This window comes from Danio rerio, chromosome 21 (assembly GCF_052040795.2).
Source record: "Danio rerio strain M-AB ecotype USA chromosome 21, GRCz13ab, whole genome shotgun sequence".
NCBI classification, from domain to species: domain Eukaryota; kingdom Metazoa; phylum Chordata; class Actinopteri; order Cypriniformes; family Danionidae; genus Danio; species Danio rerio.
Window position 1 is genome coordinate 47,105,234 of NC_141041.1, and position 24,767 is coordinate 47,130,000.

The 24,767-nt window shown below is 36.0% G+C and overlaps 1 protein-coding gene across 3 annotated transcripts; it reads left to right on the forward strand.

The window, feature by feature from the left end:
- Positions 1 to 707: 707 nt before the first annotated feature.
- rnf14 (ring finger protein 14) lies at positions 708 to 23,502 on the forward strand. 3 transcript variants are annotated; one of them, XM_087299493.1, is made up of 8 exons: positions 708 to 2,356; positions 5,409 to 5,569; positions 6,458 to 6,588; positions 8,800 to 9,303; positions 11,937 to 12,165; positions 15,625 to 15,797; positions 18,630 to 18,760; positions 22,875 to 23,502. In XM_087299493.1, the coding sequence occupies exons 2-8, from the start codon at positions 5,419 to 5,421 to the stop codon at positions 22,933 to 22,935; spliced, it is 1,380 nt and encodes a 459-aa protein (XP_087155619.1). In that variant the 5' UTR covers positions 708 to 2,356; positions 5,409 to 5,418; the 3' UTR covers positions 22,936 to 23,502. The 3 variants fall into 3 exon arrangements, with proteins under 3 accessions (XP_087155619.1, NP_001002087.1, XP_087155618.1); NM_001002087.1 differs by having other exon boundaries at positions 708 to 783; positions 22,875 to 23,499; XM_087299492.1 differs by lacking the exon at positions 708 to 2,356 and adding an exon at positions 2,504 to 2,658.
- The last annotated feature ends 1,265 nt before the right edge of the window (positions 23,503 to 24,767 follow it).

The window sequence follows — 24,767 nt, forward strand, 5'->3', positions numbered from 1 at the left end:
TCGCCACAGCGGAATGAACCGCCAACCTATCCAGCACGTTTTTATGCAGCAGATGCCCTTCCAGCCACAACCCATCTCTGGGAAGGGAAACATTTCATGAATCTTATTTTGTTAACACAATTTAAAATACATAAAATAAATTTTAAAACCAGAAACCTATTTCTCATGTTTTACTTACTGATTATGTATGCACATTTATTTTAAGTACAAGATGAAAAACAAGTTAATGTTCACACAAAAAAAAAAATTGTTCTTTGTCAAGATCACTTAAAAATTGTCTTTATCTCAGGAAAATTAGAATAGAAAAATATAAGTAACAATAAGGCCAACTTAATGCACGTTTGTTGCAGTTTTTTTTTTTTTCACTTTTAGTTTTTTTTAGCGTTATTGAAGTTGTTGATAATGGGGGAAAACAAGAAAATCCAAAATTTTACATTCAGGTTCTATTGCATAAAACAAACAAATAAATAAATAAATAAATGAATAAATAAATAAATAAATAAATAAATCATTATTATTGTTGTTATTTTATTATTATTAGTAGTAGTTGTATTATTATTATTATTATTATTATTATTATTATTATTTAAAACAATAATAATTATTATTAGCCAGCCACACACCTATCCAGTTGGTGTCAGTAATGCACAGTTAGTATCCCAACAACTTTAGCAGAAGAAGAACCCGATGACGACGAAGAAGAAGTCAAACACAAGAGCTCCTCCTATCAGGCCTGTAGTGAGATTGCTGTTTTGCGTGGAGTTGCTTTGGCCACAGAGTAAGGTACGTGATTTACAAACAAATACCTTCATAGGTTACAATTCGAGTGTTTAAAAACAGAAAAAAGTAAAAAGGTAAATAAATGGGCTAATCGGAGGCTGACACAGCGCGGTTAAAGTTAATTACGCGTTCGAAACCCGAAGGGCTTTGGACTTTGACACTCAAGGGACCGTCTACAAAATACACTCACAGTACAAGACGAAATTGGTGTGCAAAAAGTTCTAATGATTTGTAAACGTTTTAATCCGTTCCGAAATAATAAAGAAGGGCTGCAGGGTATTGGAAAAAAAATTCTGTGATGAATATTGTGATTGAATACAATTTCACCAAATGATTTGAATATTTGTATTTGGAAATAATTTATAATTTTAGATTGAAATGATGATTATGTAATGGGAATGCATAATATATAAGAAACAATCCACAAGCATAGAGAAATTCAATAAAGGAAAAGGTACATAAGTAAAAAAAAAAGGGCGTTCGCTGCGTAAAACATATGCTGGATAAGTTGGCGGTTCATTCTGCTGTGGCGACCCCTGATTAATAAAGGGACTAAGGCAAAAATAAAATGGATGAATTAATGAATAATAATAATGAAGAAAGGAATAGCACCTGTAGTTATTGCAACTCTAGGATTTACCGGAATTTTGTATTTGTGAGAAATTCTGTGTATCTAAAGCTGCGTCCCAAATCGCATGCTTATGCACTATTCTACGCCATTTTGTAGTATAAATAGTGTAAGTAGATTGTTCACACTGAAAACTCTAAAAACATTAAGTGCACTTTAATTACCCGGATGATGCACTCATTCAGCCGCTAAAATGAAGTGTGTATGATGGACACTCCACGCACTCAACGACCGCAGGTTTGCTTACGTAGCGGAAGGGGCGGAGCTATCGGACGCACATGTTGAATAACTTTAATTATTTTGGATGGTAAAAGCAAAATTCTCCTACGAGAGTGATTATAGCGCCTCCCGATGGTAAATGCGGCAATACTCACGGCAGTTATTATTTGATAATTCAGTTGTTTATTTCACTGATTTGGCAACCGTCAAACGTCATCAGGGAAACGGTTTGAATTTCCGCTTAGTAAAAAAAACATTAGTGTGCCATTTGGGACAACACTACATACATATACTATCCTGTTGAGTGTGTAAGTGCATAAGTATAGTGCATGAGTGCATAGTGTATAGTGTGCCATTTGGGACGCAGCTTGGGAGTAGACCTTCCTCATTAAAGAGCTGGCTAACATGTATTACTCCATTATTGAACCCTTGATTGTAAAATAAAGACGTTTTAACGTAGTTATGGTATTTTGAGACGGTCCCTTATGCGTCATGGGCAATGACAATACGTAACAGCTTTCTTTGGTAAGATGAAATGTCGATAGAGTATTCAGTATTTTATATCTTATACAGTATTTAAAGACCATTTTATTCTCCTGTGGCACTGATATTTTAGTGAGACTGTCGTCTCTTTAACACACGAGCAACGCTAGACGGTGAATATTGAGAGTGAAACTTCAAGCGTTGTTGTTTTGACAGCAGGTTCTAACTAGAGGTTTGCTAACTTGGGTAAGTGCATCATGTTTACAATACGTTATGCTGTACATACCGTCAGCAATAGTGTGTAGTTAAGTTTTTTTTTAATTCAAAGTCATTTATGCCTTAAGCGCAGTCGCACATGTACATTAATAATCTTAACAACCCGCCCACTGTTTTAGCCGACGGCAGAGCAGGATCCGGAAGTTTTCCGGAAGTCAGTTAATATCTCCCATAACGCTATGAGGTTTTAAAAATGGTCTGTTTAAGTATTATAAGCCACCAATCACACGCTATTTCAAACAAGAGTACAAGAGAAAATCAATAATGTACAGGTCAGATAGTATAACCGGTTGACTTTGTAAACTATTTTTCTATTTATGTATTTTCAGTCTCTGCTGAAAAGCTAAGCTGGTTGGCTGGTTTTAGCTGGTTGACCAGCCTGGGTTTAGAGGGTTTTTGGCCACTTCCAGGCTGGTTTCCAGCCATTTCCATCCTGGTCTAAGCTGGTCAGGCTCTAAAATGACCTGCTAAAACCAGCTTGACCAGCCTGGCTGGTCAGGTTGGTTTTAGCTGGTCATCTCCCAGCCTGCCTGGAAACCAGCCTGGTAGTGGCCAAAACCCCCTCTAATACCAGCCTGGGGTGCGTTTCCCAAACAACGATGTAACTCACAGCTGAACTATCATGGTACGATGCATAGTTTGGGAAAAGAACGATGTAGTGACGAGTGTTTCCCAAAACGCAGTTTCTCTGTCGCAGATCCATCGCTTGATCCATGTTAGTTATAACGTAAAACGCCCATAATGATGCTCTAAACGGGATGGAGTAACATCTTCTTTAGAGAAGAACCCCATCATTTCTTTGTGCAAATTATATTATTTTACACAAGCATGCATTTATAATAAAATCTAATGATAGATTTGATAAAAACATGCACTCGATTCCATATTAATTGAATTATATGGCACATATAGGGCCTGTTTGCCTTACTAATATTATTGAGAATGACATATCATATTTTAAAACACAAAATAAAACAAAAGCTAACACGTGTTCTAATATCATATATAAATAATATGAATAAATAAATAATGAGACGATTTATCAAGAAATGAAATTTCATAATTATTATGTATTAGAAATGAAAAAAATCATACTTTAATAATAATAATATTAATAATTATCATGAGGATTATTATTATTATTATTATTATTATTATTATTATTATTATTATTATCATCAAGTAGTTATTATTTTTTTTAAGTCTACTTTTACAATTTGACACTTGTAAACCACAGCAGAAAGTTCTAACCAGCAGGCCCATGCCATATACAGTACAGATACATAATAAATAACCTACTTGAAATGAAAAGTATTAAAGTATGCTTTTTGTTTTTACAAGCTTTGGAAACATAACATAAATTCCGCTTTTAAATAATAGGTCACCTATAGCTTTCGCCATGAGGCTGTGTTCAAAATGACATCAATGTTTTCAAAGTGCACTGCGAAGGGAGCACAATTATAAACATGAAGATTGCTAAAACTGAACTGTAAAAATAGTTTGAAAGCAAATTATACTTAAGCGAGATGACCTTAATGCTTTTTTATTTTTCATAATTCCAACCTTGAATGTTAGAATGTTCTAAATGAATAGGGCATAGGGGGGATAAGTGGGAATAGAACACAGCCAGGAATTATGTTTCGAATTACAGCTCCAGAGGTATAGTTGCGAGTGCTCAAGTTTGCAACTGTTTGCGAATGTTCAATGGTGCGACGGATTTGGGAAATGGCAAATCAACAAACTATGTTTGTAACGACGGAACTTGCGACCTTAGTTGGCTAACGATGGTTTTGGGAAACGCACCCCTAGTTGACCAGCTAAAACCAGCCAACCAGCCTAGGCTGGTTTAAGCAGATTTTTTTCAGTAGGGGTTAAAATGGGTATATAGTTTCTTTCAAAACAACATTTCAAGAGTTCCCACTTAGATATGCTTGGCACTTATAGCAGGTTTGGCATGCTGTCCCGGGAGAGAACCCTGAGCTTGGAGATATTTGAGCCCAGGGCTCCCGCCCGGTCTAGGAGCATATCAGGAGAACCGAGATCAGGTAGGTCTCGATCGCTCCCCCTTTAAAAGGGGAGAAAAAAGGAGGAGATGGGGTGGAAGGGGGGATTCTTCCAAAACGAAGATAGAGCAATAAGGAGAAAGCGATCCATTTATATTAAGCTAGGATCATTCTGATTGGATTATTACTGATTACGGATGAGTGGCCAGCGGTGCACAATCATATTACGTGCTCCTCTCGAAATTAGTTTATAAAACTTCACTTCAACCAGTTAAAAATAAAATGTGCCAACATGTTTTTATTTGTTTGTAGCTCTAGACATATTAAAGATGTATCTTGATACCCATTCAGTCTCTCATCAGTAAAACAGTAAATAAACTTTTAAACAAGACACTCTTCAACAACCACAGCAGAAAAAGCACTCATAGATCATCAGGAAACCACACACAATATTGAAAACCAAGCGTCTGTAAACTTTCGCAGGGGGTTATTTTAATAAATGAATTCATACTATATGTGAACATATTTTATGTCAAATATCTTACTTTAACTTTATTAATACATCATTTCAGTCATTGCAGAGATGTATCGATGCAGTCCTCCAAGCTCATGGGAGTCAGACACAATATTAACTTTTTTCCACTGCAGCATGTATTTATATTCTATACTGTACATTATTTATATTAAGTGAAAAGACTTTTGTCTAAGTAATGTCAGACCTTAATGTCCTAATTAAACAATAAAAAGTCAAGGCATGATCATATTTTATTTAGCTAAAAAAAAGTGTCTAGAGGCCTTTCTTATAAGCCACTTCTGATACCAAATGATCAACTAGAAGTTATTTGTTGTTCCTAAAACCTGGATGGGCAACACAATGTTTGTCAGGCAGTGCAGTGCATGTTGTCTTGTGTATATAAAGCACCTTTTTGTTCTTGTTTTATTTCTAGTATTCCTGCTGCTCTTCATTGGTTGCTTTCCATAACATAAACAGAAATTACTTATTTTTATGTTCCTCTCAGGAATGTTCAAATGTCAGCTGACCAGGAAGCAAAAGAAGATGAACTGCTTGCTCTAGCGAGCATATATGATGAAGAGGAGTTTCACAGAGCAGGATCAGCAAAGGAAGGCGAGATTCATCTGTGCTTAGAGCTTCCACCTAACTTCAAGCTGCTAGTCAAGGGTGAGACAGTAGCAATGTTTCCATCCAAAAATGCGAATGAAATTTATGCGCAAAACTGGATTATCGCATAATAGACGTGCGAATAAAGCAGCGTTTCCATCCTCATGATTAGGCCCACATGGAATCTGCGCGCGCAGAATTCCGCAGATTTTCCGCAGAATTCCGCAGATTTCTGCAGATTTTTAGCCCATTATAAATTCTGTTTGTTTACTTGAGTAAATGTGTAAATCTGATTTTATTCCGTTTTTATTCAGTAGTTTATTACTTTTTATTTAATATATTAAGGTGTTAGTTATGATACTCCGCTGCATACTCCCAAAATAATTCCGCAGAAATCCGCAGATTTTTACCAAAATTCTCCGCAGAAATAGCAAAAAATGTCCGCAGATTCCATCTGGCCCTGCTCATGATATACGGATAATGCCCAACATATCTGGTTATTTTCTATTTATATCTCCTTTAAAATATGGTATAAATCACAAAAATACAGACTTTCCTTTGTCTCCCAATCACAATTTTTACTTCCTGCCCTCTGTCTGAATTTCACGCATCACCAGAACGTGATTGAGAACAACCTATAGAACAAATATGATTGATTTTATTTTGCTTTACATTTTTGCATTTATGAGGAAAAAGTTGCGTTATGGATGTGACAAGTGTGAAATTGGCATTTATGTGACTTCAAATATAATCGAATAGAATTGTTTGAGTCGTTTTTGAGTATTTTTACAGTACTGTAAAATACAAGCCTACACACAAAAAAAAAAAAAAACTAGAAAGAGTTTAGCTATTTTGGTGGACACTTGTTTTTTTATGGCAAGGTTGACGTTTGCCTGGAATTGCTCATTGCTTTATTGTAGTATTATATATATTTATTTTTGTCAACAGGACAGAAATCTGCAGAGCATAATATATCATTTCTGCCTCCCTTGGTTCTGAGTTTTGACCTCCCTGACGACTACCCTTCTACATCTGCACCCGTTTTTACTATCAGCTCCAAATGGCTCACAAGAGTTCAGGTGAGTCCAGTGTGGTAATGTCCTGAAAGGGGTTTTGTTTACAGGTGACTTTTTATTGTTCTTTCGTAATCTTTAATGAAAATGTCCAGACTTTCTGATATGTTGTCTTGTTTATGATGGGCTCATGATTTTCCTATGCATCATGAACAAGACACAGCAACTTCGCAATCAGTGAATGGTGTTAATTTGGGGCTATTCACCTTATTTGACCAGAAGAATATTTGAAGAAGCAAAAATGGTCATTTTGTTAAATGCCACTAATAATGCATGCATCACTTGCTTATTTTGCAATACTATTAGGGTGCTTTCACACCTATAGATCGATTGTTTTGTTTTGAAACAGGGATTCAGATTGTTACAATGTTGCTTTTTGTTCTTGGTGCTGTTCACTTTCACATGGCAAAGTTTCTAAATGGACCAAAATAGTTATAACAATTCATGTGCAAGTAAACTCTCCACACATGCGTCAGAGTTTGGTTTGTTTTCTGGGATTTCTCTCAGCTGTCATACGTCCTTATTTTGATTTATGACGATAAAAAATTAGGCATTATCAGCGAATAGTGTGCTTTCATTTTGAAAACACCCACAGGCACAGCTAGTCATCACCAAATATATATATTTATATATATATATATATATATATATATATATATATATATATATATATATATATATAGGTAAGAATTTCTCATACAGAGCCTCATTTTAATTGTTAAGGGCTGTAAACCATTTCAATATCAGAAGTCAAGTCAACCAAAAAGTTATTGATCTTATATACAGTACACTCACCGGCCACTTTATTAGGTACAGCTTACTATTACTAGGTTGGACCGCCTTTTGCCTTCAGAACTGCCTTAATTCTTCATGGCATAGATTCAACAAGGTACTGGAAATATTCCTTAGAGATTTTGCTCCATGTTGACATGATAGCATCATGCAGTTGCTGCAGATTTGTCAGCTGCACATCCATGATGCGAATCTCCTGTTCCACCACATCCCAAAGGTGCTTTATTGGATTGGATCTGGTCACTGTGGAGGCCATTTGAGTACAGTGAACTCATTGTCATGTTCAAGAAACCAGCCTGAGATGATTCACACTTTATGACATGGCGTGTCATCCTGCTGAAAGTAGCCATCAGAAGATGGGCATACTGTGGTCATTAAGGGATGGACATGGTCAGCAACAATACTCAGGTAGGCTGTAGCGTTGACACAATGCTCAGTACTAATGGGCCCAAAGTGCGCCAAGAAAATATTCCCCACACCATTATACACCATTACACCATTAATTACACCATTACACCACCAACACCACCCTGAACCGTTGATACAAGGCAATATGGATCCATGCTTTCATGGTGTTGATGTCAAATTGTGACCCTACCATCTGAATGTCGCTTTAGAAATCGAGACTCCTCAGACTAGGCACTGTTTTTCTTGTTGTTTATCTTCTATTGTCCAAATTTGTTGAGACTGTGTGAGTTGTAGCCTTAGTTTCCTGTTCTTAGCTGACAGGAGTGGCACCCGGTGTGGTCTTCTGCAGCTGTAGCCCATCTGCCTCAAGATTCGATGTGATTTACTGATTAGAATTTATAGTGAGCAGTTGGATAGGTGTACCTAATAAAGTGGCCGGTGATTGTATATGTGTATGTGTATATATATACACACATTTAAACTGTTAAACTGTAAAAAAAAAAAAAAAAAAAAAAATATATATATATATATATATATATATATATATATATATATATATATATATATATATATATATATATATATTTTTTTTTTTTTTTTTTTTTTAATTTTTTTTTTTTTAACAGTTTAATTGTTTTAATTTTCGTATTCATTATGGAACACATTTTTACCAGTATTTATTATTTATTATTATTGGCTATTTCATGTCTATAATACACTGTGATATAGGCTGGTTTGTTACTTTGTTGGATCATATTACTTTCCTCACTACTATTTAACTACTCTTGAGTTTATTTTAACCGAGCCGAGACCACCTCATTCAGGCAGTCTCGGACTTATTAATGTGGTGCAGATCAGAGTACGATGGTGGGTTTCACATATGCCTAAACGAACCGAGCTAAAGGGTTAAACACACCGCGCCAGGTTCCCAAACAAACGTGTAAATGTGAAGTACCCTTACACTTGGTGTAATTGATACATGGTATTAAGATTTATGTTCCACTCTCACTTTATCAGATCACTGCGCTTTGCAGGAAGCTGGATGAGCTTTGGGAGGAGAACCAAGGCAATGTGGTTCTTTTTACATGGATCCAGTTCCTAAAGGAAGAGACTCTGGACTTTTTGGGGATCCAATCTCCTCTGGAAATCCAAAGAAGTGGCAGCCAGCCTCAGTGTGAACCCGCACAGAAACACGCAGCAGATGCTTCCGGAGAAAAAAGCAAAGCGCAGGATCTAGACCCAAGAGCCGTTCAGGAAGTTGACGCTCAGACAGATATACTGACTCAGCTGCTGGATTTTGACGAAGCCCAGAAGCAAAGGGTGTTTGACGGGAAGGCGTTTTGCTGCGGCATCTGCTACTCCGAGAAGCTGGGATGCGACTGTTTGCTCTTCAAAGAGTGTGAGCATGTTTACTGCAAGGCCTGCATTAAAGAATACTTTCAGATCCAGATTAAAGATGGGAAAGTTCAGTGCCTTAACTGCCCTGAGCCAAAGTGTGCGTCCACGGCGACTCCAACACAGGTATTTCTGGAATGAATTTGTCTTTTCTTGAATTATTTTGACATAGTGTGAGTTATACATGTATTATGTAGGACTCAAAAATAAGAAACACTAGATAGGCCAGCATACTGACTATATATACAGTTAAAGTCAGAATTATTAGCCCTCCTGTATATATTTTTCCCAACTTTCTGTTTAACGGAAAGAAGTTTTTTTTCAACACATTTCTAAACATAATAGTTTTGATAACTCATTTCTAATAACTGATTACTTTGATCTTTGCTATGATGACAGTAAATAATATATATATATATATATATATATATATATATATATATATATATATATATATATATATATATATATATATATATATATAACTTTTGAAAGTGTTGTTATTATTATTATTACTATTATTATTATTATGAATATTATTAATAATTTATGGTGATTAATATTATTATTATTATTAATATTATTCATTATTTATGGTGATTATTATTATTAGTAGTATTATTAGTATTACAATTATTGTTATTTTTATTATTATTATAAATATTTATTATTATTATTATTAATAATATCAATTATTTATGGTGACTATTATTATTATTATTATTAGTAGTAGTAGTAGTAGTAGTAGTATTACAATTATTGTTATTATTATTATTATTATTATTATTATTAATTATTTATGGTGATTCTTATTATTATTATTAGTAGTAGTACTAGTATTACAATTATTGTTATTATTGTTATTATTATTATTATTATTATTATTATTATTATTATTATTATTATTCTGCCTTATCATCAGCCATAACTATAACATTTAAAAGCAATTTTAAGAAACCAAACAAGACATTCCAGTGGCGTCTGCTTAGGACAGATCAAAGTGTTTCCTTTGAATGAGCAGGTGATGCAAACAGTCTAAAAATGGATTTAGATGTACCAACACTGGTATTGATTAAATAAGCAGCAAAACTCGGTGGCGTCGATTGGATTATGCCCGTGTGAGCAGTGGCTTTTGGATGTACGCTAAACAGGATTGGCTAAGGACACTTTTTAAGATCCACTGATGCGACTCATCACGGTCTGAGGACTGGATTGGCATCTTTAATGATGCGCCATTTTGCACAGATGCTCGTCTAATATAATATGCCTACATTTAATTGTGCAGCATGATTTAAAACACTTAGAGACATCTCGCATTTGATTCCACATCAATATAAACTACAAGGCCCGTTTACACATTATGTTTTATTTATATATTGTGAAACATTACAAAAATATAAAAAGACAAACATGTAACAATAGGCAAATACACTGAAGAGTATTTTGAGCAAATAATAATAATGGAAATAAATAATAATAAACAAAAAATTATAATAAAAATATATAAATAAAAAACCACAACACTAGTGCAATCTTATATACAGAAAAAAACAAGTCTACAATGTGTTGACCAGAGATAATTTCCCTTTAAAGCTGGGCATTGGAGGTGGGGACTCAATCAGAAAGGAGTAGGGTCAAGCTGAAGAGTTTGGACATGTTTGCGAAGGGGTTCCCACAATTTAATAAAAATAGTGCTAGGTCGGTGAAGAGAGTACCTTATTTTTTCTAATTTCATAAAATAAAGAACATTTCTTATCCAACAAGTGTGAGAAGGAGGGTGAGGGGTCTTCCAGTTCAGAAGAATGAATCGCCTAGCCAGAAGGGTTAAGAAGGCTACAAAGTCTACAAAATGAGACGGTAAAGTGTGGTCGGGCGGAAGAACCCCAAACAAACCAATAATTGGACATGGTGGGAAGTAAATAATATTTTATTAGATATTTTCCAAGATACTAGTACTCAGCTTAAAGTGACATTTAAAGGCTTAATTAGGCAAATTAGGGTAATTAGGCAAGTCATTGTATAACAGTGGTTTGTTCTGTAGACACATGCTTAAGAGGGCTGATAATATCGACCTTAAAATAGTTTAAAAAAAAATTAAAAACTACTTTTCTTCTAACTGAAATAAAACAAAGCCGTTGCTCTGTTAAACATCATTCGGGAAATAATTGAAAAACAAAAACAAATTTACAGGGGAGTGAATAATTTTGACTTCAATTGTATATATACACATACACAAGCACAAAAATACAGAGTATGGAAGATTGTGTAAATAAATATGCAATATGAAGCTGCAGCACTGTGATATTTTCACATACAGTTGAAGACATAATTATTAGCCCCCCTTTCTTCTTATTTGAATATTTCCCAAATGATGTTTAACAGAGCAAGGAAATTTTCACAGTATGTCTGATAATATTTTTTCTTGTGGAGAAAGTCTTATTTGTTTTATTTCGGCTAGAATAAAAGCAGTTTTTAATTTTTTTAAAAACATTTTTTGGGACAAAATTATTAGCCTCTCTAGGCTATTTTTTTCTATAGTGAGAAACAGTTGGAGAAACAGTTTTTTTGGCAGATTATTTTGCTTGTTTTAAGGAAAAACTTACTTAATTTTGACATTAATTCTAAAAACTAAATAAAAACAGCTGTCTGCGAAGTAAACATCTGAAAATGCCTTTATATATAGGCTTCTTATGAATCCTAAAATCTTTTTGCTGATTTCTTAACGTTGAAATTGTAACTGACAGTATTAAGCCCAACAGGTGAAGCTACTGGTGGGTGAAGATGAATTTGCCCGCTATGATCGTCTTCTGCTGCAGTCGAGTCTGGACCTGATGGCGGATGTTGTGTACTGTCCTCGCATGAGCTGCTGCATGGCTGTGATGGTCGAGCCTGACTCCACTATGGGCATCTGTCCGTCTTGCCGATATGCCTTTTGTACTCTCTGTAGGCGAAGCTATCATGGCCTCTCTCACTGCATAGCGACTGCTGGTAAGATAAAATGTTTGTTTTTTTTACCCACTAAGTTGCTAGTATCTAAATTGTTGCCTGATTTGTCAGATATTAGTATTTGCAGTGGCGGAATAAGTACTGAACATTTCACCATTTTTCTCAGAAAACAAATTTCTAAAGGTGCTGTTGACCTAAAATTTTCACCAGATTTTTGTAACGACTAAAGGAATCCATATATGTAAACAAAACACATCGAATATAGTTTATAAATTAAGTTATTGAAATATTGTAACTCTTGTGTAACACAATCTATCTACTGTTGATGTATCCTAAAGATTTAGATCAAATTAATGAGAAAATTATAGACCTTTTTCTTGGAACGCAAAATTACCCATAATGCTTTGCGTGTATGCGCAAGGAGAATGCGAAGAACTTCTGGTCAGCAGTTGATGCATGTAAACAGTCACATTTGGACAGCTTTGAAACGATAGTTTTAATCTATTTTACCTGTTTTTATCCTCTTTGAACTAATCCTGTTGTCCATCAGCAGCATCTCCTGAACTGATCATTTAAAGAAATGCGATCTAATAGGATGGAAAACAGCTGCTGTGAGGCGTTTTCCCCTCGTTGTCAGACGGCATCTTCTGCAGTTTAAATGAAGCCTCGTCATCGCTAAAGTCAACATTTTCTCTTTATTTCCAATATATAACCAGCCCAAACTAATGTAATTCACCAAAATGTTTGACACACACACGTAGCCTGTACTGTGCCACTGACACACTGATTTAATAACTGTGACAGAGTGAAAATATAGGCTAGTGTCATTTCGAAATGACAGAAAAACACAAACCGTGGTAAAAACAACACACGAAATAAAACACAAACGGCTCGCGACTAGAATGAACAGCAAATCAGCAGCAGAGGATCAATAACAGACTTTTATTGCTCATTTTTGTAAATTGCACAACTTTCATACCTGTTAAGTTTCATGCCAGTACTCTGGGTTGCTCTCTCTCTCTCTCTCTCTCTCTCTCTCTCTCTCTCTGTGTGTGTGTGTGTGTGTGTGTGTGTGTGTTAAAGAGCCGCTGAGCTAACAGCTGACAAACCGGGAACACACAGTATTTCTGACGGCAGACACGTGAACTAGGAGAACGTTTTTCTCGTATTTCTGACGCGCTTGAACCACATGTGACAGATTATAACGGCTTTAACAGACACATTTCTAAGTTGTGTGTCACAAAAACACTCTGTTATCCATTAAAAACGTTATTGAAACCCATTTTCGAAGCGCAAATTACCAGTTGTACACGCTGTAAACGGAAGTTTTTAGCATTCTACCGGAAGACGCTGGTCGCTATGGCGCCCTCCATGCAGCAGCCATGAAAAAGGTCTATAGTGCATGTCTTAATGCCTTCCACAGTTTCTTGTATAAGTAGAGGTTAAAAAACAAGTAACGTAATAAGGTTATAAGCTTAATAACAAGTCACACGCTATCAAAATTAAAAGATTTCTTGATTGAAATGCTTGTAATGTTTTAAAGATTGTCATGCCTTTTTATAATCGATGTAGCTGAGTTTAAGAAAAAAAAGTATTATTGAACTTACAAATAATCAATACATTATTTATATACATTATTAGAATGCAATATTACAGTCTACAATAACTTCGTAGAGTAAACAAAAACGTGAAAATTTGATGTAATTATTTTGTGATGATTAAAGCTCGACTGATGATTGAGGTGTCGGAGACTAAAATGGGTATACAGTTGAAGTCAGTATTATTTGCCACCTTGAATCGTTAGACCCCCTGTTTATTTTTTTTCCCCAATTTCTGTTTAACAGAGAGAAGATTTCTTAAACACATTTCTAAACCTAATAGTTTTAATAACTCATTTCTAATAACTGATTTGTGTTATTTTTGCCATGATGACAGTAAATAATATTTGACTAGATATTCTTGAAGACACTTCTATACAGCTTAAAGTGACATTTAAAGGCTTAACTAGGTTAATTAGGTTAACTAGGCAGGTTAGGGTGATTAGGCAAGTTATTATATAACGATGGTTTGTTCTGTAGACTATTGAAAAAAAAATGGCTTAAAGGGGTTAATAATTTTGTCCTTAAAATGATGTTTAAAAAATTAATAACTGCTTTTATTCTAGCCGAAATAAAACAAATAAGACTTTCTCCAGAAGATAAAATATTATCAGACATACTGTGAAAATTTCCTTGCTCTGTGAAACATAATTTACAAAATAATAAAAAAAGAATAAAAAAAATCCAAAGGGGGGCGAATAATTCTGACTTCAACTGTAGTGGGAGTTTCTTCAAGACAAAAAGTGTCCTTAATACACATACAAACATTAGTTGTAGAGACAACTTGATATTATTTTTGTTATTCAAAACTGTCTAATTAAAGAGATTGTTTTGGAAAAATAATGTGTAACACTTTATTTTAAGCAACAATTTACAACATTCATTTATTACTAGGCCCACGCAGAATCTGCGCACAGAAATCTGCAGATTTTTAGCCCATAATTGAGTCTATTTATTTACTTGTGTAAATTGATATTTATTCAGTGTTTAATTTTAGTTTGTAAAGTCATATTTTCTGTCTTTTAGTCGATATATTATATAAGAGACTTGTTTTTTTTATTAGATAGGTTGATCTAATTGGATTTGCATTGTAAACATTTAATAACAGTTAAAAATGTATTATTTTTAATTTCATATATTAAGTTTTTAGTTACAATAATCCCAAAATAATTCCACATATAAATCTGCAGATTTTTTTTACACAATTTTCTTCAGAAATAGCAAAAAATGTCCACATATTCTGTCTGGCCCTACTTATTAGCTGCCTATTATTAAGACATTAACTGATTATTTTCACTTATAAAATATACTCTTATTCTACATCCTGTCAAATACCTAAACCCAACTACTAGCCCAGTGAATATTTTTTGTTTTTAAAAGAATTCTAATAGATGTCTAATAGACGGCTTCATTAAAAAAGGCTTAATTTGAAGGCTATAAATGAATAACAGCATCGTGAGAAAGTTGCCATCAAGTCACCCCACAGCATCTCAATGGGATTTGGATCTGCGCTTTGACTTGACTTCTTTTTTGATGATTACTCTAGTTTTGGTCTATTCTTGATTGTCTACTAGATTTTCTATGACAGTCCAAATTTAACCTTGCTTTACTCAAGCCATCTATGTTTAGATGTCTAAACACTATTGCTTGGTGGGAGCTTACTAATTATTAATATGCAGCTAATTAGAAATTTATTGAGCTAATGGTTTGTTAATAGCGTGAATTGTACATTAAAATAAAGTGTGACCGTTTTATCTTGGAGACACAAAGTGTACACTCAATTCTAGACTCACGTGTGTTTTTGGTTCTTAAATGAATCAGCTTGAATCAGCATTGTGGCTACAAAATGTAATGCAGACACTTGGTTTATTTGTTTCAACAAATGCGTGCTTTTCTTTCACAGATGAGCTTCGCAGTTTGCGGGATGAGTATCTTTCTTCAAGCGAAGAGGGGAAAAAGTTTCTCGAAAAGCGTTTTGGGAAGCGGGTCATTCAGAGGGCTGTGGAGGAGTCTTTTAGCACAGACTGGTTGAAGACTAACTGTAAACAGTGCCCTTGCTGTGGCACCAATATACAGGTCAGTACTAAAACACAAGGTATACTGTGTAAAACTCACCATGTATAAAAAAAACTGAGCATGAGAGTTAATGGGTTGACTGAATAACTACATGCTGTGAATAGTTTTTCGTTACTCTTTGAGTCAGTTACCCCGTTTAAGACTCTTGCATTTAAAGGGGATCATTTATACCCCTTTTTAGATGCCATATGCCATAGAATAGGGATTCTCAACCGGTGGGCCCACTAGTGGGCCTCAGCGGTCCTGCAGGTGGGCCACAAGATAGCTTAAAATTAACTTAAATATTACAATATAATTATTTTATTTCACCATTAAATATGTCATATTAAAGCAAGTGGTGCTCACTGCAGAGCCATTTGGACAGAGCTGAGCTCCAGCGAGGGGGAGCTTGAGCTCCTGCTCCTCCTTTCTTGCACTTCTTCTATGAGTGATGTCACTGGGGGTTGGGGTTAGGGGTGGGTGTACGCATTAAAACAGCTTATAGGAGGAGGAGCGAGAGCTCAAGCTCCCCCTTGCTGGAGCTCAGCTCTGCTCAAATGGCTCTGCAGCGAGCAGTGTCTCTATTAAAGTGATTGTAGTAATGGCATTTCCCGTTTTCTGTGATTAAACGGGCTAATTCGGACTGCAAAAATAGCCTCGCTGTTATTAACAGACTAACTGTGGCTCAAATTTCCAACCACTGCTCGTCAACTGAGACTACGTTCTCCGTTGTATAAAGCAAACTGTCACGCAAATGTAAAGCTAATGATGATGAGAGTTATAATAATTAGCCCACGTGTGCCTCACTTCTGCGACTCGTTCTGTATCAGTCACACAGGTCTATTGATTCACAAACTAGGCTATGCGTGTTCTCTTTGTGTGAACATTTTGAAATATCAGCATAGTTGTCCAAATTACGTCTTGTGAGCTGACGCGCGTCTGTACAGGAAAATCTAACGAGAATCTGTGGTGTTTCAGTAGTGAACAACTGTTCACTGTTCCTGTCAGCGAACTCCAACAATGTCCAGCTACGAACCAAATCGCCTTCAGATCAATAAGGTTTTTTTTTTCGTTTAGTTTTTTTTTTTTACAGTATTTTACGTTTAGGGTTAGGTTTTAACATGAATGGATATAGATCAATAGATAAATAGAAGTCTAATTCAAAAACAGCAGCAGTTTTTTGCCATCTACTGTAGTCCTGTCAAGTTCCTTTACTGAAGAAAAGACCCAAATACTCAGGCCCCGTTTACACTAATGCGTTTTAGTTTGAAAACGCATAAGTTTTGCTACGGTTACGCCATCCGTCCACACTACGCCGGAGTTCTCGAGCGCCGAAAACGGAGCGTTTCGAAAACGCTGGAGAGGCCGTTTTCATTCTAAAACGCTGCTGCTCCGTCTCAGTGTGGATGGGGAAAGACGGAGACATCTGAAAACGGAGGCGGGGCTGCAGACATTCGCCTCTCTGATTGGGGCTTTTCCTCAATATTAAGTAGCCTAACACACAGTTCAGTCCTGAATCTTTACCGTGTAAGTTCAGACTTCGCAAGTTTGATCAAGGCTGCATCTCTTCTTCTCAGTTTGATATGGAAAACATACAGAGGACACGCGTCAATCTTCACAGGGAACAGTGTACTTTATAACTTCATTCACATTACCTTGGCTACGTTGTTTTACTTTCTCAACAATAAAATGTAAACTTGATATAAGGAACTGCCTATTTTTATTTAAATATTAACAACTAAACAGACAGCAGAAATGTTGAGGCGTCGTGCTGCATAAGATGAGCGTCATCTTCACTGTGTGCATATTTATAACAAAACGGAGCCGATAACAACTGCCTCCTTTCAATTTCAGTGAAAATACGAAACATACTCTCTCTTTTGCTGAATATCAGTTTTAAGAATCGATAATGGCCATTATAAAAGTATAACATACAATAAGTTTATACATTATAGGAAATAAAGGCAAGCGATCAGTCAATATACAGAATGTAGGCTACGTGCTTACATTAATCATTAACTTATCATTAACTTTGCGCTCAGCCAAAACACGTTACCTGAGAACAAGTAATAGATTCCAATGACCAAAGTCAGGGAATATGTCGTTAGATAAAGACAACAAGATGAATGAAATATCACGTTTAATAAATATAGTGAGATTAGATCCAGTGGGAGATGCTTGATGAGAAGTCCGACTAGCAGAGCTCTCATCTGGGTGGGTAGACAGGCTCCAGCGATTGCCAAAGTGTGTGTGTGTGGTCACGTGATGTGCGTTTTCAGCGTTTTGGTGTGGACGGAGAGCAGTTCAGAAACGCTGGGTAAAACGCGAGTGTGGACGCGGATCGTTTTCATTCTAAAACGCCGTTTTAAAACTAAAACGCACTAGTGTAAACGGGGCCTCAGTTGTAATGAACTTGCACAATGTTTTTGTTTTTTTTTATAAAATTATGTAGAAAAAATAAGGGAATAATAGAAAGCAAAATGAATGTTCTGCAAATAAATGAAGCTTTAAAATAAGTATTTTCTGTAAACAATCAGTTTGGGCCTTCAAAAGATTTTCAGAGAGAAAGGTGGGCCTCAAAGTGAAAAAGGTTGAGATCCCCTGCCATATAACAGTGGCATTTAATGCAGTGTTTCTTTTCCAATGTGAAACCCACTTTATATTGCTTCTTAATCAGGCAGTAAACAAGTTTTCACCAGAAGTGCCTGAGATGGCTTATTAAAAAAAAAAAGTCATAAGAACTTATGTGCTGTGCAAATGTGTGCTCTTTTTGTGTAGACTTTCAGAAAAGCAGTTCTCATGCTGAATGCTCATTGATAGAAAGTGCTTCTTTCAATTTCCCCGTTTCTGTAGAAGGCGCATGGCTGCAACAAGATGACCTGTTCTTCCTGTCAGAAGTATTTCTGCTGGATCTGCCTGGGAGCTCTCAGCAGAGTGAACCCCTATAGCCACTTCAACAACCCTGACTCGCCATGCTATAACCAGTAAGTCGCAATCTTCAGAGAGCTGTTATAAGTTTTTTTGCTGTGATAATACTTAAAGAGCTTATGGCCCGTTTCCACTGAGTAGTATGGCACGGTACGGGCCGCCTTTATCAGGCTTGCGTTTCCACTGCTAAAAGGGTACCAATGGTACTCTGATGGTCAGGTGTGCGTGCAGTCGACGTCATTCTCGCTCGAGGAAATGTCAAAGTAAAGCTGTACGGGTCGTTCACATATCATATGAGAAGCACTTCTTACAAAACAGATGCTTTACCGGTGTATAAGTGTTCATGACTAACCCTTCTATGAACATCATTTAATCACAACTGCACATCAATGATGTGAAATAGCCTACTGTAATGTCTGCGATTATATAAAATAAATAAATAAATGCAACATATATGAACACATACAGACTCTTGCAGTCTCCGATATGTTACTCATTACAGAAAAACTACACACTGCAGACATTTAGTCCTTATTTGGGTTCAAAAACAACACTGAATATAGCCCACAGTCAGTGCAAACCTCTCATCTGCATCTTTAATTTTCCGCAGCACATGTAGTAGACAGTAACTCCGTCATTCTGAGTTCATAATAGTCCAAAAGGTGATGATAATAGTTGTGTAAAATGGCAGTTTGTTTATGTTTTAGGTTGCTGAAAGAATTATTTGCTTCTTTGTTTTTTTTTTTTTGGCTTCTCCTTTTTTTTTTTTGCGTTTGTTTGTTTTGACAGGATAGGGCGTCAGAAGCACTTCAATAGTCACGCGCACGTTATTATCATCAGCTCAAGAAGTTCATTATTTTAAATATAGACGCACGGGGAGCGCACTCGAGAAAGTGAAGCCGCTCGCTCATTATACAGCCTTGTAAAAAAACTATGGGGCACAGGGCAGATTCTGCTCTTTTTGGCTTTGTGGCTGTTCATTAAGACGATGACAAGGTTTGTTTGAGCTCGAGTTGACCATGGCTCGGTATTATATGTATACAAGTCAGAATTATTTTTATTATTTTTATATTTTTAATTTTTTCTTCTTTTATAGAGATTTCCTGAATGATGTTTAACAGAGCAAGGAAATTTTCATAATATTTGATAATTAGATAATATAATAATGTTTGATAATAAAATAATATATAAAATAATAATAATACCATTTTAAGGACAATATTATTAGCTCCTTTATGCTATTTTTTATATAATTTGATTGATTTATACAGTAACTTGCCTCTTTAGATCTATATAAAGAAATATTAAAACTGAGATATCACTATAACAAATTAATATCTGAAAAGCTTTCAAATTCAGTAATGTTTATTAGACAAAAAAATTTCGAGTTTGGCGATAAGCCACATAAATTGTTATCTAGACAGCTACGAAAGCTTGAAAATGATCGTGCAATACATCAAATTAAATCAAAATCTGGGACTTACTCATTATCCCCCACAGACATTAATAATCATTTTAAACAATATTATGAATCTCTATATTCCAGTGATTACAAGGATCCCAATGCTATAGAAACATTCTTAAACAGCTGTAATTGTAATTTCTAGAAGCAGATTTTACTTTAATAAAATAAAGAATACTATAAAGTCACTTAAAGGAGGTAAAGCCCCCAGCCCTGATGGAATTCCCTGTGAGGTATATAAATTATTATAATAAACAATTTGTTAACACCTTATATGCTTAATATGTTTTCCCAAGCTCTGGAGGAGGGACAACTACCTTGAGTCATTTAATGAAGCAGTAATTACAGTTATACCCAAAAAAGGAAAAGATCCTGAAGAGGTTGAGGGGTATAGGCCAATATCCCTCATTAATGTGGATCAAAAAATATTAGCCAAGACAATAGCCATCAGAATGAACACATTGGTAGGAAAACTAGTGAAACCTGACCAGACTGGCTTTGTCCCAGGCCGTAACTCTTTTAACAATCAACGTCGATTGTTTAATATACTATACAATAACTTGCCTAATTACCCCTAACCTGCCTAGTAAACCTAATTAAGCCTTTAAATGTCCCTTTAAGCTGTATAGAAGTGTCTTAAAAAATATCTAGTAAAATATTATTTACTGTCATCATGGAAAAGATAAAATAAATCAGTTATTAAAACTATTATGATTAGAAATGTGTCGAAAAAATCTGCTCTTCTGTTCCGTTAAACAGAAATTGGGCAAAAAAAAAAAATAAATAAAAATAAACAAGAGGGCTTATAATTCAAGAAGGCTAATAATACTGACTTCAACTGTATATTATTATGGTGTGATGTCTCGGCTGTGTGTTTAAAACATTTCTTTGTTTCAGATCGGCCTTTTGGTACTCTTTTGCTGTGCTAGGTACCCTTTGGAAATGGTACTCAAAAAGTATAATGGTACAGTTCGCTTTCAGGTACATTTTGACAGTGGAAATGGCCATAAAAGCGTACCGAACCATACCATACCGTACCACTCAGTGGAAACGGGCCATATGTGACCTAAAGTCATTTAATGAAGCAGTAATTACAGTTATACCCAAAAAAGGAAAAGATCCTGAAGAGGTTGAGGGGTATAGGCCAATATCCCTCATTAATGTGGATCAAAAAATATTAGCCAAGACAATAGCCATCAGAATGAACACATTGGTAGGAAAACTAGTGAAACCTGACCATACTGGCTTTGTCCCAGGCCGTAACTCTTTTAACAGTCAACGTCGATTGTTTAATATACTATATACAATATATATATACAATAACTTGCCTAATTACCCTAACCTGCCTAGTAAACCTAATTAAGCCTTTAAATGTCCCTTTAAGCTGTATAGAAGTGTCTTAAAAATATCTAGTAAAATATTATTTACTGTCATCGTGGCAAAGATAAAATAAATCAGTTATTAAAACTATTATGATTAGAAATGTGTCGAAAAAATCTGCTTTTCTGTTCCGTTAAACAGAAATTGGGCAAATAAAACAAAACACAAGAGGGCTAATAATTCAAGAAGGCTAATAATACTGACTTCAACTGTCTATTATTATGGTGTAATGTCTCAGCTGTGTATTTAAAACATGGCGATTTCTTTGTTTTCAGCTCGGCCTTTTGCTGTGCTAGGTACCCTTTGGAAATGGTACTCAAAAAGTGATATGGTACAGTTCGCTTTCAGGTACATTTTGACAGTGGAAATGGCCATAAAAGCGCACCGAACCATACCGTACTGTACCACTCAGTGGAAACGGGCCATATGTGACCTAAAGTCTGCACTCTCTCTCCCCCTCTGAGCAATTAATTCAACACTTTCTTAAACTTTGCTACAAGCTTCAGCACAAAATAGTCATCAGAAGGTATACAGAAAATACACCATCATGTCTATGTACTTACAACAGACAGATTTCAGTAAAATCATCCAAATTATTCATTTATTCATTTTCTTGTCGGCTTAGTCCCTTTATTAATCCGGGGTCGCCACAGCGGAATGAACCGCCAACTTATCCAGCACGTTTTTACACAGCGGATGCCTTTCCAGCTGCAACCCATCTCTGGGAAACATCCACACACACATACACACACACACTCATACACTACGGACAATTTAGCCTACCCAATTCACCTGTACCGCACGTCTTTGGACTGTGGGGGAAACCGGAGCACCCAGAGGAAACCCACACGAAGGCAGGGAGAACATGCAAACTCCACACAGAAACGCCAACTGAGCCGAGGTTCGAACCAGAGACACAGCGACCTTCTTGCTGTGAGTCGACAGCACTACCTACTGCGCCACTACCTCGCCTTATCCAAATTAAATATGCTTTATTAAAAATGTCAGGTTGAGATGCTTCTATGAACTGTGAACATATTAAAGGGATAGTTCACCCAAAATGAAAACTGTCATCATTTACTGACCCTTTACTTGTTTGAGATTCTTTCTTTTGTTGAACACTAAAGGAGAAAGCTAGAAACCATTGAATTCCATAGCAGAATACATAGAGTTAATTTTCATTTTTGTGTGAACTATCCCTTTAAGGAGCATGCTCTGAGTTTTCTTGTACTGAATTAACAATTTCTGCTTGCAAGGGTAATTGATTTCAGATCATTTAAGGTTTGCTGTGCTTGTTTATTTATATATTTATATATTTTGTCATCTAGATTGTTTCATGGAATGGAAATGGAAGAGGACGAGGCCTTTGGAAGCGACGAAGATGACTGATCCACCATAAAAGAAAAGCTTATAGGATATTACTTTATTCAGGACACAAACCTAACTAGACTATGTAGGATACTTTGGGTGTCACACAAGCACCTCCCACTTTCACCCACATTTCAAATTCCAGTGCAGAACGTTTCTGCTGTGCGCACATGCCTCCCTTTAAATAGTTTTACTGACAAAAATCAATCAGGCAGGTGAAAATGACAGCTTATAGTTTATGAATCTGGTTGCTTTGCTGCCGTTTTGGCTATCATGAGATTTCTCTTTATTTTGGGAAGCCGTTTATAATGTTGTACATTTTCATGAAATCATTGTAGACAAATCTTGGATGTTTAAAAGAAATCCTATATGGACTTGAAAGTAAAGAATAAGCCAAAGACGGCATGCACACCACAAGAATTTGTTGACATCGCAGTTTATCAGACTGTGCTTGTTTTAAATAAAGCCAGTTGAAGGAACAAGATGTCAGGAATTATCTGACCCCTCTAAGCAAGACAGTTATCTTCTGCAAAAAACAATGTAGGATCTGTATCACTTAATAAAATACTGAACTCTGTTACAGTGTAATTGTGTAGGCTGTTGTCATTAATGCAGACACTCACTGAATATATAGGCTTAGCCAACTGTAGGTCGTAATCCATAGATATTAGGGATGTAACGGTATCAGAATTTCACGGTACGGTAGTACCTCGGTATAATGTCACGGTACGGTATTTATTGAATCATTTACAGGAAAAAACAAAACTTATGAAAATACTCCAAAAAAGTGCCAAAAGTGTCAATGACATACAAATTAGCCATCTATCTGTAAGCTTTGAAACAGGAACTTCAATTTTAATAACAAAAAAATATTAAACCATGTAAAAAATATAAAGTTTCAATTTAGTATTGTTAAACTCATCACATTCAACATTTAATCACTCACTCACTTAGACAGAGATGGGTTTAAAGGAAAATTATCATATAAATATAATCTGGTAAAAGCTGGCATCTCTGGGCATTTACAATGTCCCCTGCAACAGAAAAACCCCTCTCATTTGGGACTGAGGTTTCTGGGACAAGAGAGATATGACTTGGCCCAGGTTGACAGCAGTGGGTAACATTGTGCATTGTCTTTCCCCCACTTGAGAGGACAAGCCATGAGTAAGATAGAGGTCTCATGTCTGCATCAATCTGAACAGTGTGCTGACAACACCGCTATTCAGTACGCACGCAACAACACAGCTGATAAGAACTCGCGCGACAACACAGCTGATAAGAACTCGCGCGACAACACCGCTATTCAGTACGCGCGCGACAACACAGCTGATAAGAACTCGCGCGACAACACAGCTGATAAGAACTCGAGAGACAACACAGCTGATAAGAACTCGCGCGACAACACCGCTATTCAGTACGCGCGCGACAACACAGCTGATAAGAACTCGCGCGACAACACCGCTATTCAGTACACGCGCGACAACACAGCTGATAAGAACTCGCGCGACAACACAGCTGATAAGAACTCGCGCGACAACACAGCTGATAAGAACTCGCGCGACAACACCGCTATTCAGTACGCGCGCGGCGACAACACTCGCTTTGGAGTTTTCCAGCTCTTTTTCATCCCCGCTTCTAGCAGCACACTCCATTTCCGCATTACTGGATCTGTAGCGACAACAGACCGCAAGGGATGATGGTCAAGCATGGGCTGATGGGAATTGTAGTTTCCGGTACCTCCCGTTCGCTTCATTCGCCTGAGCAAATTTTCTCAGAAGACCTATAGTTTTACTGAGTCATGCGACTTCGGTAATATCGAAAAAAATTAATATTGCGGTATAACGGTATTTACA